The following is a 16,845-nucleotide window of genomic DNA, read 5'->3' on the forward strand; positions in this document are numbered from 1 at the left end:
GACATTTGAAACAGTGAGAGAGAAATCCTCAACTTTGATTGTTTAGAAGACAACAAAGTAGCTGGAAAAACCTGGTGGTGGAAGATGTACCTGAGCGCAAGACAGGCCATCTGCTTGTTGATCTTAAGTGTTAATATTTTTACTTACAGATTCTTGGCACTGTGGGACATGTTGCAGCTGCTTTGATTCTAACCAAATGGTCTTACCTGCATCTCTTCCGTGGCTTTCGTGATACTGGGCCAGTCTGCGACGTTCTAGGAGCACTGGTTGGAGAACATGGGATCTGGTAGCTCTGTGAATGCCAACTACAAGTACTCCTTGCAGAAGTCTGAAAATGGTGAGTGACTCTTGGAAAAGGAATCTTTTGCTCTCTTCTCCTGCACGTGCCATTGGGAGCTCTCAGTGGATATGGTTCTTTTCTGATTTACCTGGTTTTCTTGATACTATTGAGGAGAGGTTGTGTCTTTCGGTATCCTGTGAGAAGGAGTCTCAGCTGCCAGGCAGAACACCTACAGGCCTGAGAAGAAAACAGCTATTTAGAGCAGGAATAGATTGAAATCAACCAAAACCTGACCAGAAACGAAGCAGCAAAAAAGCAATGCCGTTAGAACTAACATCCGATGGATTAATCAATTGCTGGCTAATGTGTGTGTTGTTACGTGCTGACCAGCGAGATAGATCTACCCTGCTGCTTCTGGTGGACTCAGTTTTTAAAGACTGCGTTAGCGTTGCACAACTGATAAAGCGGAAACATTAGCAAAGCCAAAATAAATCTGGTTCTAAAGAAGGGAAGATAGTATGGCTGAGAAAAGCTGAAAAGTGAAAAGTGCCCTTTTTTTCTAATTACATCAGCACGATGCTCTTAATCTCTGCTAATAATCTAGACTTTTCATGGCTCTGGAAGCTGCAATGACTTATTTTGATGAAAGCCTCTGTGTGATAGTATCAGTTTTCTGGGTGCGTGCTTAGGTCTGCTATGGAACAAAGGGAGTTTATGAGCGAGACTTTACACATAAGGAAGTGTAAAAAAGCAAACAGATTACTTCGTTGTTGGAATCATTCAGTCATCAGTACTGGCAGAACAGCAGTATGGTGCCAACTGTTTGCGAGTGCTTTGAAAGGAAAAATAGTGATTGCATGTAGAAATGAGGAAAGCAGGGATACCATTGTGACCCAGCCTTTTTTGTTTGTTCTTTTTCTTTGGTGAAAAACTCCACCTTTTTTTTTTAAGGAAGTTAGACTTGTCTGTTGCCTATAGCACCAAAGAACCAAGGACTTTCCCCCAAAAATTCCGGCCTATTTTAGGATAATGGCTTCTTTATTACAAACAAAGTGTAACATAAAACTAGTTACTTATTTGAAACTCTGCATTAGATCGGATACCTCATCAACAATTTCCCATGACAGTAAAACCTCCTAGAATTTCTTGCATCTGCTGCGCTGATCTGCAGATGTGGAGCTGCTGAGGACTTTCCACCCAAGCATAACGCGCGAGGCGGTGTCCTGTCCCCCTTGTACAAGGCCCAGAGGCTGTTCCCTGTGTCAGTGTAGGCAGCAGAGCTCTGTTAAACCGGCCCTGCACTTGAGCGAAGGAGATGGGGAACCCGAGAGAGGGTGCGGACTCCCTCCTGTAAGCGGACTTGTGAACTGTACTGCTAGCGTGAAGAGGCATATTTTAGTTTGAGTGCTGCCACTTTGGCATGCTTTCAGTAGCTTTAGGATGACGTAGGATTCAGTTTACTGCTTGGATCCTCATAAAATGTGGAAAAATCTCATTCTCTTCCTTTTTAATTATTTTTTTTCTAAACTAGTACAAACACTGCCAGATGAAACTCACCCAGGTAAACTGATAAATTAGAATACTTATTTTTTTCCAGTTGCAGAGTCAGTCTGTGTAAAAGTAGCATTAAAAAAAACAATACCTTGCCCATCTGGAGCTTAAAACGCTGTGGATGGTGGTATATATGCTCACTGTATGCTTGATAATGAGTCTTTCACAGATTTTGGTTTCAGTGTTTCAGAGGATCTAGATTTCATTGGTATACCTTGAGTCATAACTATGAATTTGTGCTCAAATTAATTTTAAATACACCTAACTCCTACCACAGTAGGTAGGCATTTACCCACTGTTAGGGGAATGCAAGATATTTACAAGTTGTTTGTTTTAGAGAGCGTTTGTGACTGTGATTCTGGTTACAGGCCAGCCAAATTGCTGCACAGGGAGTAAAGCAGCTAGTGTTGGGTCTGTTATCAAGGAGGCTTGAAAAGGTAGCATCAGAAGCACCAAACTGCAGGAAAAAAAAGTCAGCCTTTTGTATTTTTTTTTATAGCCCTGCAGAGCAGTAAGCATTTTCTTAACAAGATATAAGGCTGAGGCAAAAAAACCATGTAAATTATTCTTGAATGAAGGCTAGCCAAGTCTTACCTTCTTTGCTTGTGACTTCTCCGTGACTCTGTTCCCCAGCTGCACAACAGCAATAGCTCTTCCTTTTTTGTGCTCCGCAGCTCCCAGCACTGTAACAGTGACATAATTTAGGATTATTATTTTCAATGCATAAGCCATCAGGGTATCTTCTTCACGTAAAGGTCAACATTTCCTGCTGAAGTACATGGAGGGTGGTTTATGTTATAATTAATGCAAGCTAATTGAATTAATGTCATCTCTTTGTCTCTTGCCAGCACCTAGCAGCCTTTGGGTTAGCGGTGGGGAATTTCCTTCTTTTTAATAAAGTTTTTCCACCCCACACCCCCCATTGCTCTCCCTGCTTTGGTGAAAGCGGCGCTGCTCTCTCACAAACCAAACGCCGAGGGAATACAAGCTTCTGCAGCAGGGCTAACTCTGTAGCTCTGCCTTCTCCATTTGATTTTGGGGCCAGCCTGCAGACAGAGCAATCATCCCGCCTTCAACTAAAGATGACACAGAGAAGCACTGTTAGAAAATGTTTTAAACGTAAAACTCCAGGGTAGGGCTCCAGAAATGAACAGGAAGGGACACAGAATGAAATGGAAAGAGAGATGCCAAGTATCAGAGCAAGGTGCTTAAAGTAACCAGGCAGCCCAGATGTGGTCAAGAGCAGCTAAGGGGGATGGAAGAGTTTTTAGAGGTACATAAAGTTCTGTGGCAGAAACTGAAAAAGGAAATGGGAAAGTGCACCCATGTACTTCACTTCAAATATGTACATACCCCATCTGAAAAAATCTTTTAATGAAAAACATTGGACCTGGGAAATGCAGAGGAATGGTTTTGTTTTAAAGACCAGGGCAAACAGCCATAATTTGGAGGGTAGAGCCTGGTGCCAGAGCTGGCTGTGGATTGAACCACCAGGAGGCACCTGGAAATTCCTGGCATTTCATTCCTTCTGTGTCACTAAGTGGCCAAAGATCTGTCTCCCTCTTTTCACTGTGGGTGTTAATTTTGTCTTCATTTCATTCCAAATGGTATGTTAACATTTATGCTAGCATAGATGTTGTGAGGTTTGTCCAGAACTGCAAAAGCTGAGGTATTTATTTGGCTTAAAGGAAGGTAGACAAACCCCATATTTTTAAGACTCTGGAAGAGAACTCGGTGTCTTGTTTTGCCCCAACTCCTGGTGTGGCCTCAGTCAAATCTCTAGTTTTCTGAAGCCCCAGTACCTAGACTGTAAGACAGACATGAAAATGATTAAGGTAGATAGAAAGGGAGGAAACTGTCTGTTAATACTGAAGAATGTGTTTGGATCCTTAGGCTCTAATAAGTTGCTGTTAACACTGGTGCTGAGGAGCCAGCAGTGACGGTTAGAATTGTTTCAGAGGTCTCTGGCCACACAAGGTCAGATCAACCTCTTGCAATACGGTGAAAAGAAGTGTGTGTTTTATTATCCTTAATACTGAGGCATCAGAACATCTTCCCTGAAAACCTGCTCCTGAAAAAGAAAGGTCCCTCTTCAATTTCCAGGGTTGGGAAAGAAGCAGTAGCAGACTACCTCAGCTGCAGCCATTGCAGCTCAGCAGATTGGTTCTGTTTTTGTTCCCTAGCTTTCAAGGCAGCCGTCTTGATCCAACAGTGGTACCGGCGCTATGTTGCTCGGCTGGAAATGCGCCGACGCTGTACCTGGAGAATCTTTCAATCCATTGAGTATGCTTGCGAGCAGGATCAGATCAAGGTAAGGTGCCAAGGAGAAGAGTATGTAGGAAAATACATCGGAGGGTGGTTTCTGTGCCCCTGACTCACTCGTTTCTGGCTACTGGCTGGTAAACCTGTAAGTGCCTCAGTGGGCCAAGGACTGGGTTTCCTGCCCCTTTTCAGCCTATTGATTTCCTGCCTGATGAAACCCTAAGTAATGAGTCTTGAAAGCAAGCCATTAGGGCCATTTGACATTGTTCTTCCTCAGTATGAACACAATAGGCAAGCCTAATTGGTTTGTTACACTTTAACTTTGATTAATATTCTCTTATATGGTTGCCTTGCTGTCAGGCAGGAAGAGGGAGGGCTTATAGGTCTACTTATAGGTCTACTTCTGCCTGTATGGCTGCAGTAAAGCTACTTTTAAAAATTGATCACAAGATATGCAAAACTAGAATTGGCACAGTATGATTTGTGGTACGTACCAGACAACACGAGAAGGGCACAGACAAGACTTCCAGAAAGAAGATCATGTTAAGTTGCAGAATTTCATTCCGGAGTGAATGATGATGGGCTCTCTCTCTTCTTGCAGCTTCACAACTTCTTCAGTTACCTCATGGACCACTTCACGCCAAGCAGCAGTAAAGAGAGTAAGTTTCTGTGTGCTCTTTGTAGATGTGGCACCCAGCAGCACAGAAGGTTGCACCCTGTATTGATTCGTTGCCTGATGCTGGCCCTTCAGGATGGCAAAGGGGGCCAAGAAAGTCTAAAGAGCAGTGGCATCAGAAATTTGGGTAGGGAGTGAATTGTCTGGAGACTGTCAGAGCTATGCGAGGGACGTGGGGCAATTCCTGCTCCTTAGGAGCTGGAAGAGGGAACAAAAGCTCAGTATGTTTTGTAAGAGCAGCATTAGAAATCTGCCTTTTTTCAGTGAGCCTCGGCAACCAGGGCTTTGCAGGCCCCATTTCTGAAGTGAGAGAATCCACTTTGCAGTGAACTGTGCTCTAGGGTATGCATTTAATTTATAGTTAGTCTGTCATTTATAATTGGGGCAGGAGAAGTGCTGTGGGAACCAGTACAGTATCTTCCTGAAACTGCAGAGAGCGTTATATGTAATTTCTTAGTGCTGGGAACTTGCAAATGATAGCTCTGAAATCTGACGGTAGTAAGTCAAGATTAACATTTACTTTGCTGACCATAACCTGCTGAAGTCCACACTCCATCCTTTCAAACTGCCTTCCATTTTCTCACAACCACTCCACCTATTTTACAGCAAAGCTCTGGTGAGGAAGATTTTTCTTCAGTGTCTCTATAAAACAGGACAATAAGGTCCTGTTCCTTGAGCTGGGCTCTAAGATGTTACAATAATTAAAAAAATAATGTGTATTTATACAAATTTTGTGCAACACGGAGAATGTAGGTGCAAGCTTAGAAAAAACAGTGGGACGTAGGAGACAGTTCCTTATTATACAGTTTGCTTTTGCGTGTCATTGAAAACAAGATTTCAATTAACCATGGCAACCTATGTCCATCTGGCTCTACCAGAGTATTGCAGAAAATAACACAGCCGTGAGCACAACATGACACCTAGCACACGGAAACTTGTCCCTGCAGCCTCTTCCCCACTGCAAATTCTGTAGCGGTGTCAAACTAGGAGCTAGCCTCCGGCACCGCCGCTGCTCGTGAGCTCTAGCCTAACTAAACAGCTTTTCTTTAGCAAATTACTGGAATGGTGTATTGAGCCAACTTAACTTTTTCTTGTCTCCTTCTCTTTTTAAAAAAACAATCATATCAACCACTCTGCCATCCAGGGGATTTTATCAGCCGCATGTTCATAAGCGGGGAAAGCTTCAAAGAGGCAGAGCTGGAAAAACACTGTGACTATGAATCCATGGAGGTGCCAGACTCCTACACCGGGCCCCACCTCTCTTTCCCACTCCTTCCTGACCATGCGACTGCCTTGCTGGAAGCTTTCAAACAGAAACAAGTAAGGATCCCAAAAGGAACCACGCTTTCCCCTTCTCTATGGAGGAGTGTAGGATAGATAATTTGGTTTTAACCTTCCTAACAAGCTAAGCTGATTGGAGTGTAACGAGCTGGCAGGCTGTTAAGCAAAGGGGGATGGAAATGTTATGGTATTTCCCCCTGCCATAGGAACTTTTTACCTTTCTGAAAATGCAGTTCTGACAAAACTGAAAACTTCTTGTAAGTCTGTGCCAATTTTAACCTGAATTTCATTTTAAAATGAAAAAAAACCCCAAACCAGACTATGTTGAAGTATTCTGTCATTTTTTTGTTGCAATTCCACAACTTACAAAAGCGTGCAGGATGGCCAAGATGGAAACAGCTGATTAAAAATATGTTTTGTGCCATGCAACTTCGACTGATATTTGAAATGTAAAATTTGTGGATTTTGATGGGGGGGAAGTCCAGTATCAATTCAGCAGCACCAACAAGTCCTTGTACAATTGCAGTGTTCTGCTGCCATCCCTCAGTCAAGGTGCTGAACTGCAAACTAGGCCAAAATATCCCTTCTCCAAACAAAACGACTTCTAAACCAAAGGTCTCTAGTGTCTTGGCTAATATTAAATGCCTACACTCTGGCTTTGAGCAAACATATTTCTGCAGGCCACATGGCAGCTCACGGCCTGGTTTAATGTGGAAAAGGCTAAGAAAGATCTAGAGGAGCAGCTTCTTACCTGGAATTTCTGCTGCTCTAGGAGGTGGTGTTGCCTTGCGGATATGGCCTTGACCGCAGAGTGCTATAGGGCTTTTGGGTTCTCCTGCCAGTGCCGAGGCCGAGCTGCTTTGGGCGAGTCTTCTGTCCTGCTCTTATACAGTATTTGCCTCGTCTTGTCTGTAAGCCCGCAGGTCGGCACTGCTGTCCCAGTAAGAGTTTCTGCCGTCCAGGCTATGGTGGTGAGTCCTTGGGGCCTTTGCAGACAGAGCTGTGTTGCTGCTCAGAAGTCACTGATTTCCTGCTTTAATCCCTTCGCTTTCTCCTAGTAGCAGCTCCATGCTCGCTACGTCTTAAACCTTCTGCACGAGACCAGGAAGCACCTCAAGCAGTTGCCAAACATCAGTCACGTCTCCACCTGCTACAGCGAGGAGGTCACCATCTGCGGTATGTCTGGGTGGGAGGGTGCTGCGCGGTCTCTGGGGCAGAACACACCTGTGGAAAGGGTGGGAAAGATATAAAACGGTAGTGTGAGTATGATGCCTTCCTCTGTACTGAGTGTGGAACACAAATGCAGTCCATAAACAAAATATGTGTTGTACTGGGAAGCAAGTGGGGCTGTCTAAAATATCCAGGTTTACCCTCTGAGGCTGTATTTGAGCTGCAACAACCAGCCTGAAGACTGGAGAGAGCGAGTCTGGATCAGGGCCCTATTTCTGCTTGGTCTGGAAGGCGATGGGGGTATTGAGGGAAGGTGGTTTGTCTATTTGTAGTCTGTGTATGGCTTCCAGGAGAGGTTTTAGGATATATCATTAACAAACCCTGCCCATTAAAACCCAAGCATTCAGCTTGGCATAGCCTGCTGTAGCAGTGGTGCTGTCACAGTGATTATAAAAATGCAAGGAGAGGAGGAGGTATGAGTGGAAAAGATAAGGATATACTTTTGTCTAAGGGAAGATGAAAGGTGATAATGACAGCCTGTGTCTCTTAAAATTGTTATACTTAACAGCAAAGATTTAAAGAATTTTTCAACTGGATTCAAATTTGTCTCTGTTCTGTCACCCCAAATTTGCAGTCCTTTTAATAAACTACAGAAACTGCACCCAGTCGAGGACTGGCCTCAAAACTCAGTCATTTTCTGTCCTCTTCTGTGGCCTGGGATTATTTAAGCAACAAAGTCCTGGAGCTGTTTTGGCTGAGTCTTCATTAGCAGCAGCATTCAGATGCATTCGGTTTCAGAATATTAACACATCTTTGCATCCTACCCAGTAAATTTGAAAGAGACAAAGCTTTTCAGCATTATTTTCCTACTCTAGGACTAATGTTTAAAATTTGAGGTATTTCTGAAAAATATGTACTTAGCACAGACTTTTGTATACTTCTGGAAAGCAAACCTCTCTCTCCAATATCATGTTCAATGAGAATTTAGTTCGGTCATTATTTTGTATCTAAAGCTTTCTCTCATGTAATTATCAAAGTCAGATTGTTTCTTGTGCCATGTTGCATCATCGTAAGAGATAAATGAACAAAGTTTCTGAATCAGAGTCTTCAGAAACTGGTGAAGGTTTTTTGCTGTCCTTCTCAGGCTTCAGCTCAAGCCTTTACATATCCTTTTCCTTTGGGAACATTGCCTCAGTCTAAGGAAACTTGCACCTTGAACTTTCCAAAATATTTCATTGGTCATTGATTTATAGAGGAGATACTTCATAGGAAGTTATTTATTGGTGTCTTTTAAAGGTAAACATACTGTGACTTGTCTTTTTGTGCCTGTTAGGAGACTTGCACGGACAGCTGGATGACTTGTTCCTCATATTTTATAAGGTAGGCATTTGGAGAGGGAGGCTGGCCAAGCATTGTGAGAGGCATCGCATGGGTCGTGCTGACAAGTGTTTGCAAAATCGGGCCCTTCACGTGCGATTCTCCAGGTCAATTTGATTGGTTTTAAATGGCTTCACAAAGCAGTAGCTTATTCCCTTGCTGACTCTGTAATCTGATATACATTTGGGAAGTGCCAGTGAACATTTTCATAAGTGCTGAAACCAATGGCAACCTTTCTTGACTGCTGGCTTTCACTTTTCAGTGCATTTGCCACTGGGAGCCTACAGGATTAAAGTAAGAGTCAGGATAAGGTAACCTGGGCCAGGAGTGAGAGAAGGTGCAGCTGGTGGGGAGGTGTATGTAGATCATGGGGAGGCCTCTCTTGTAACATCTGCCTGTTCCTTGCTTTTACAGAATGGCCTTCCTTCCCCTTCCAAGTCCTACGTGTTCAATGGGGACTTTGTAGACAGAGGCAAACAGTCCCTCGAGATCCTCATCATCCTCTTTACCTTCCTCTTGATCTATCCAAAGGAGGTTCATCTCAACCGTGGGAACCATGAGGACCACATGGTCAACTTACGGTACGGGTTCTGCGCGGGGCTGATCGCGATGTCAAGGGCATCGCTGAGAAATCCCACTGAACTTCCTTTCTCCTGTTCCTTTAGCTACGGTTTTGCCAAGGAAGTAATGCAGAAATACAAGGTAGGCATACCTTTGTGTCTCCTTTACCACATGAGACGTGGAGTTTGAAGGCTTGATGCTTCATCTTTTCCTTTTTGACCTGTCCTCCTAGGTGCATGGAAAGAAAATCTTGAAGATGATTCAGAATGTCTTCTGCTGGCTGCCCCTGGCCACCCTGATTGACCAGAAAGTCCTCATTATACACGGGGGCATCTCTGACACCACAGACCTGGACATGCTTGAGAAAATTAAAAGGAACAAAGTAGGTTTTATTTCCTAGGTATTGCAAGGGACAGTAGGGTTGCTGATTTGTGACGAGTAGCTTATTTCTACACGTCAACTTGGCTGTTGATGAGACAAATCTAAAGGATGGTCTTTCTAGACAAACCGTGTTCAGGTACAGGCTTGGAGTGGACTGCTTTGGTTTAATAGTGTGTGTGCAGGAGGTGTGAAGGGATGAAGCACTCTTGGCTTCTGGAAGATGTAAGGATCATAGCCAAGGAACTGGTGGATAATGGCATGAGTACATAGGTGTGCTAGGGCTGACTGTAAAAACACAGTGATGATGAGACCGTCCCAGAGCTTCTTAGCCTATTTTCCCCACTGGATTTCCAGAAAGATTTTGGTAAGTCGTTTAACTTGTCTCTGCCTCACTTTCTGGTTGAGAAATACTACTTCCCTTCTCCAAATGTAATGACAAGCACTTGCATTAGTCATTAGTCCTTCCCTCATTCTGCTGCCTAGTTCCCATTGCAGAATAAATCTACATACTCTACCTTTTGTGAAATGTCTGAGCAGCACAAAATCAATGAAGAAGAGAGAGATCTGTAGTCAGGACGGATGTGGGGCTCCAGCTGTAACGCAAGAATGGCACATCCAAGAAGACAGTAGTACTAATGTCCCACAAGTAATAAGCGTTTGATGGTGGCAATGAGAATTGAGGCTCGGAGGTTTGGGTCACTTGACAGTCTACCAGTGGAAGATGTTAGAGCTGGAGATGTAGGTTTCCAAGTGCTGTGACCATCTCTCTTTTCTCTCTTTCAGTTTATTTCTGTATTAAGAGGGAAGAAAAGGAAGGAGTCGAATAGAAATGTGGAAATACAGGAAATAAACGGGGGGAGCAAAGTAGAGGCTGACCCAGCAGGGAGTGAGGCAGCCCTCAGTTTATGTCCACAGCCCCGGCCAGCCCAGGCTCCCAGCATGGCCAACAAGCTGGAGTTCTCCAGGTGGGTCCGGCAGACGGTGCAGGAGCAAATTGAGTGGTGCCGCAAGCTGGTGGACATCAGCGAGTCAGAGGACGAGGAGCCCACCTATTCCAGCATGGTCTCCTTGACGGATTTGGATGGGCCGTGCTGGACTCGTCAGGAGGAATGGAAGCAGGTGAGTAGTCTAAGTGGGGCTCTGAGCTCAGTGGGCTGTGGGTGTGCCCCGCAGGTTTGTTCTCTGTTATGAGGAATCTCAGTACAAAATCTGTGGGTCAGTGCACAGACCTCTTTTTGCCGCTTTGTACAGTGGAGTTAAGGACAGACCAGTGTAGGAAGTGCCAGTGGGCAGCCTAATGGGGTTTGTGCTAGTTTGTACCTACTGCTCTGCACCCTGAGACAGCCTGGCCTTGATCATTCAGTGGTAAGTGGTCAGGAAGGGCTGTACTGTGAGCATGTGATCTCTGCTGCTTCGGGATGTTTCGTTAGATACCTGTGCTACATCCAGCTCACTGTCGTGTGGTTCCCTAGCAACTGAAGAGCTGTGCACAAGAGTCACGTAGCAGAACGTAGGCTGTGTGCAAGACTGGTGCTAGCTGCCGTTCTGCTGGCACCTTTCTCCGCCCTTGCGAGTCAGCCTCTTCACCGGGCTTTTGGCTTTCTGTCCTCTATCCAAACGTTTGCCCCTAGCACAACACTCATCTGTTGTTTTATAAATAACAGTAGGGCAACAGGTTTTCTTGATTAGCTGCAGGGGAGAGAAAAAATAGACAAGACTGATTGTAGAGCTTACTGTGTACATGGGGTATCTGAAGTAAGTCAGCTCTGTAGGTGATGAACGAGGTTATTTGCTGATGAGCGAGTCGTGATCTCAGGTACTAAGAGCAGACTGAATCTGTGTTTTTAGCTGGACTGCGCTGAGTAGACTGCTAGGCAGGTCAGAGCCTGGAAACTTGGTTTCTTGTGTGTTAGACCAGCCTGTCTGTAAGCCCCTTCTGCGTGCTCTGAAACCATCGTTACTTACTTCACGTTACATATGACATCCTGGCATTGCACACCTTATCAGCATAAAGCTGTATATTGAGGTCAGGGTTAAAGAGATTAAACTTTAATCCACACAGCGATTACTGAGTCAGCACTTACTTACATTTCTGGAGGCTGCGGAATGTCATGGCTAGAAAGCAAAGGAGTTTAATACTAAGCTTGCTCACGGCCTCAGATTCTGCTGGGCATTCTTGTCCTGGGACCTGTGTTTTGGGATGGAACAGGACAGGCAAGGCTTTTTCTTTGAAATCTTAGAGGCAGCAAAGGGAAAGCTTGTATCAGGCCTGATTTATGGACATCCCTCTTAGCCCAGGCGCTTTGGTGCGCCTGTAGCTCCAGGCCAACAATATTGTCACATATGTGGTGGGCTAGGTCTGTGACAGTCCTGCGGAGCAGTATGTCGGTTCAGCTGGGATGCAAGAAACGTCTTGTTTCCCTGCACGATGGTAATAGCAGCAGTCCAGGGAGGGATTCAGAGATAGAGCTGTATTTGCTTACTTTGGATACGCTTTGTTCAGTGAACTTTATAATCCTTTCAGATTTTAGACATTCTCTGGAGTGACCCCATGCCTCAGGAGGGCTGCAGAGTAAATACAGTGCGAGGTGGTGGCTGCTACTTTGGGCCCGACGTGACAGGGAAGATCCTTGAGAAGTACAACTTGCAGTTCCTCATCCGCTCCCACGAGTGCAAGCAAGAGGGCTACGAGTTCTGTCACAATCGGAAGGTCGGTGAGGGGGGTGGCGTGAAGGATACTTGGGTTTCCATCCTGCCAGGCTGGAGTTTCTGTGCTGGCTTGTGTCAGCTCTGCATTTCTTCCAGTGGAGCTTTGTTAAGCACATACAAAGTGCATCAACAGCTTTATTGGGAGTTATTGACGCATGTTCTCAGCTGTCTCAGGTCAGGACGTTCTAGAGCCACCTGCTCTGTTGGGGGCATCTGTTGTGCTGGCAAAGGTGAGAAAAGGTGCAAACCCTTTTGTGCCACTGCCTTAACGCAGCTGTTTCTGAGGATGAGGTACAGAAGGGTGTTACTAAACTGCTGCAGCAAAGTTTTGCTCTGAAAAGATTCAGAACCACTTCAGTGACTTCAACAGGCACTTTTGACTCTGCTCACTGCAGTGGAGAGGGGAAGTTTGTCAGAAGAGTAGAGTGAAATCACAGAAGCCCAGTGTATGGCCAGATCTGCATGAGACCGCTGCTGCCCTTGAGGAACTTGCACCCGCAAGTCTTCCAGGCCGGCCACCAGCTTGCTCTTCCTTTTCCACACAAAACATGTTGCTTTCACAGTCCGTTCCCTCCAGATGGGATCGGTTGTGTTGTTTTCACTGATACACACATACATATAAAAGAGGATGTACGTATTGACCATAAATGCCTCTCTTTTTTGGGACTTAGGTGCTGACCATATTTTCAGCCTCCAACTACTACGAGATCGGCAGCAACAGGGGAGCCTATGTGAAGCTGGGACCGGACCTCGTCCCCCATTTTGTTCAGTACCAAGCCAACAAGACAGCCCACACGCTCACTATGACACAAAGGCAAGGCTTTACAGTTGCTCTGTATGCACCAAGTCAAAGGGAAAAAATTGGGAGCTTTGAGAAAGTTTGACTCCAGAGCTGAACAGCTCAATTTACTAAATAGTAGTGCTAGGGAAGGATTCAAGCTTTGTGCAGAAATTACTGAGGGAGGCTTAAGGGTTGAGGAGGGAGCCTTACGAGATCAGAAGGGGACTCTTTTTTACAGACTGCTAATTTTCCACCTTCTCTTTTCAGTGTCAAGTTTTAACTTTTGTCCCTTGCTGAGGTTCCCTTCTGCTTTGTAACTTCACGAATTGATGCAGGGATTCACTGCATCAGCTGCGGGGAACTGTACTCCTGGCACGCAGTGCCTTGTCACGAGCGCTGCAATGCAGCTGTAGCTGTGTAGAGCAGTTGTGCGAGGGTCTGGGCAATCCATGGATAGGCACTGGGAAGGTGCAGCTTCTCTTCCTGCGTCCTTAATGTGCTTCTCTCTTTTCTGCATTCTCCAGAATCAGCAGAGTAGAGGAGTCAGCCTTTCGAGCCTTGCGGGAAAAGCTCTTTGCTCACACCTCAGCCCTCATCAGCACATTCAAGGCCTACGATAAGGACAATACAGGTAAATCTGAGCCGAGGGACCTTCAGGCGATGGCCTCTGGCCTGGACCTCTTACAGCACCTGCAGGGGACAATGGTATAGCAGGTGGTGGCACTGAAACAAGCAGTGTACCTGTTGCCTTCATGTGCTATCAGCTGCCCACCTCTCAGAGGTCTCCAGGGCTCTCCCTTTTCCTTACAGGAAAGATCACGCTGAGCAACTGGGCGACAGCAGTGGAGTCAGTCTTGCACTTGGGATTGCCCTGGCGAATGCTGAGACCGCAGCTGGTGCGCAGCACGACCGACGGCATGCTGGAGTACAAGTCCTGGCTTGACGACTTGGCCATGGAGCAGCGGAGCCAAGAGGTAAGGACTCACATCCTTCCATCAAAGCAGCTCACAAAATCCCAAACATGTGGAACCAAGTATGGTATGAAAGAAGAGTGGATGGTTCCAGTTCCTGTATAATCTAAAATCACACTGAAGTTGAGGGAAAAGCTTGCAGGAATTCAAGTAGCCCAGAGGCAGTCAGTCCATTGTAGAAATAGATGATGCATATGCAATCGAAACCTAGATGTAGTTTTGGAAGCAGGCTTTTACGTAGGAAAACTGTATTCCATTCTCTGAGTCGCAGTTTCTTAAATACACCCAGCAAAACCAACTCTGCAGTGGTTAAAAAATGTAGCCCAAGTTACTGTCTTCTCTGTTAGCCTGGAACAGCGCTGTTTGGAAGCGATACATTCCTGATGTGCTGTAATGCAGAGCTGCACAGAGGGTCCAGTCATCACAAACCTGTTTCATAAACCACACACGATGCAAGTACATTGCTGGCAGACTCGAGAGCAGTAAACATTTGCATTTATGGGAAGGCCTGCGGTAACTGCTCAGAGAAACCAGAGACCTGTCAGAAGGGTAGAAAGAGTGTGACCATGTTGCCTTTCAGCACATCCAGTCGAGCTTGCTGGAAGTAATTTACCGGAACAGATCCAACTTGGAGACCATATTCAGAATCATAGACAGAGATCATTCAGGTAAGCAGGTGTGCGGGGGGGATTGGTCACTGCACTGTATTCCATTCTGCTTTTGGGCTCCCTTTAGTATGTATGAAGGCATTTTTATTTAATGGTTTAAAATCTGGGTCTTTCTCATCCTTCAGTTGGGGTTATTGCTTCAAGAGTTTCTGAAACATCATTGCAAGTTTCCATAAACACGATGCATGTTGAAGGACTGTGTGCAGTCCAGGTAGAGAATTTATAATTGTTGGTCCTGGAGGAGCTCAGCAGAACAAAAATTGTGATAACAGCAATGACAGTAATGCAGCATACTAGGGATCTTGAGCATTACCTGCTTGCAAGCGATCATCTCCACCTAATTACTTTGGGGGAAAAAGAAAATACAACAGTCTTTGCCTTCTTTTGTTCTCCCCAATTGTATTATGTCTCTTTACTACTTTAAGTTGTTTTGGCCAGCATTCTAGAAAATTTAGCTGCAGCATGTAAAATTAAGATTAGGAGTGATTTTTTTCCTTCCTTTTGGGCATGCAGGCAGCAAGGGTGGATGAGACCAGACCTGAGCAGGGGTTCCTCCTTGCATGCTGATCGGGGACTGACTGGCAGCAATGCCAGTGGTGACCTTGCACTGAGGTGGCTGTGCCTTTTTCCCCAGGTCTCATCTCCTTTGAGGAATTCCACCAAACCTGGAAGCTGTTCAGCTCCCACATGAACATTGAACTCACGGATGATGGGATCAACGACTTAGTTCGCAGCATTGATTTCAATAAGGACGGAAACATCGATTTCAACGAGTTCCTAGAAGCCTTCCGCCTTGTCAAACAGTCACAGTAGTGAGAACCTGGTGAGGGTTGCCACGTCCCATGCCTTGACTGTCTGCGAAGCCAGGGGGACTGCTTCCTACCTAACCAGAGCGCGTGCCTGCAGATGTGAAGTAGGGAAACAGAAGGCAGGTACCTGTAGCACTTACTGGTTAAAAACACTGACTGCTGTAGCCAACAGCTGTGATCCATTTTGGGGAAGGCAACAGGTAAAATATGTAAGCTGCACTTCAGTTCTGACTATTTTTAAAAAGGAGTTGTTTCAAGTAGAAATTCCTGCTCAAAGGGAAGATTCAATTCAGTTTATCCTGTCACTACAGGTGATTAAGTGTTACAGATCTATTCAAGTGTATTAAAAGGAAAGTAAAGGTGTTTCTTAGAGGCAGTGTTACCACCAACTGCTCAAGCACAGCTTTCCTTTTAATAAACAGTTCTTCCTAGATCGCTGGTTTGGGGTTGTCCATGCCTTCTCTAGTTTGACAACTGTTAGCTGCAGTGCTGTTTCCATGATAACACCTCCTTCCCCTCTGTTGCTCCTTTGCTGTGGTAAGTTTTGTTCTGTAAATTTGAGGCGATTATGTGCAGTGGAGCTACACATAAAAAATTCCTATCTATCTCAAACTTGCATAACTATCACTAGCAGGGCGGCTTTTTAAACAAATCTATGGAGACCAGTTATTTTGCAAAGGCCAGGGTAGTAGATTAAGTAGCCCTCTGATAGAGTGCTTATGTTGCATCTTCAAAACATTTTCAAAGATTGCAGCTTGAAAAGGCAGGTGGGCTGAGGTGGGGTAGAGTGTTTGCAGATAAAAAACTCATGTATGTAGAAAACGCAGCACAGTCACTCTAGCAGGGGCGCTATTGTAGAAAACTTCAGTTAAACTGTTACGCTGGCCCTTGGCAAGGAGAATTCCAGCCTGATTCGGTTCCTTAAAAGAGTCCCTGCTAGAGCTTGTGTTGCACACTTGAGATATTTTATTTATTGGTTCGATAGCCTGTTATCTGCCGTGCCTGGGGGAGGGTGAAGTGCATTAACCTGGAGCTGTTAGCAGTTCCACAGCTTTGCTGATGTAGCTGAGAAAGAGCCAATACCATGCACAAGTTATTACAAAGTCAGACTTGAATTTATTACTCTGTCAATTAAAAAAAGGTAGAAGACAACGTCTAGACATTCGGTTGTTACTTGAGAGGCAGCAAAGCTTTCTGTAATTCACATATGTAAAGCGATGAAAACATAACCTTCAAATCCTTGCGGTCCGAGAGGACAGAAACTGCAAACATCAACGTCCTGCAGCTTGTCCCAGTAAACTACTGGTAATATTGCAGAGACCAACGTAATTACAGCAACATATATATCTGTAATGATTTAAATTAGCT

At 45.1% G+C, this 16,845-nt stretch overlaps 1 protein-coding gene and 1 long non-coding RNA gene across 3 annotated transcripts; one reads left to right on the top strand and one right to left on the bottom strand.

Annotated features, from left to right (window-relative positions):
* The first annotated feature begins 206 nt into the window (after window positions 1-206).
* Window positions 207-15,910, top strand: PPEF2 (protein phosphatase with EF-hand domain 2). 2 transcript variants are annotated; one of them, XM_086746484.1, is made up of 16 exons: window positions 207-337; window positions 4,015-4,142; window positions 4,695-4,752; window positions 5,914-6,089; window positions 7,112-7,226; window positions 8,554-8,600; window positions 9,012-9,178; window positions 9,263-9,299; window positions 9,391-9,540; window positions 10,323-10,658; window positions 12,064-12,249; window positions 12,920-13,062; window positions 13,554-13,660; window positions 13,840-14,003; window positions 14,581-14,668; window positions 15,303-15,910. In XM_086746484.1, exons 1-16 carry the CDS (start codon window positions 277-279, stop codon window positions 15,479-15,481), a joined length of 2,142 nt encoding a protein of 713 aa, XP_086602610.1. In that variant the 5' UTR covers window positions 207-276; the 3' UTR covers window positions 15,482-15,910. The 2 variants fall into 2 exon arrangements, with proteins under 2 accessions (XP_086602610.1, XP_086602609.1); XM_086746483.1 differs by having other exon boundaries at window positions 9,012-9,299.
* LOC147600771 (uncharacterized) lies at window positions 331-7,116 on the bottom strand. Its single transcript, XR_015258407.1, has 3 exons — window positions 6,802-7,116; window positions 2,426-2,514; window positions 331-517 (listed from the first exon to the last, which is right to left on the bottom strand). It is a non-coding gene; the product is annotated as an uncharacterized LOC147600771 (long non-coding RNA).
* Window positions 15,911-16,845: the final 935 nt, after the last annotated feature.

Source organism: Chlamydotis macqueenii, chromosome 4, assembly GCF_036417535.1.
Source record: "Chlamydotis macqueenii isolate bChlMac1 chromosome 4, bChlMac1.mat, whole genome shotgun sequence".
In the NCBI taxonomy this organism is placed as follows: Eukaryota; Metazoa; Chordata; class Aves; order Otidiformes; family Otididae; genus Chlamydotis; species Chlamydotis macqueenii.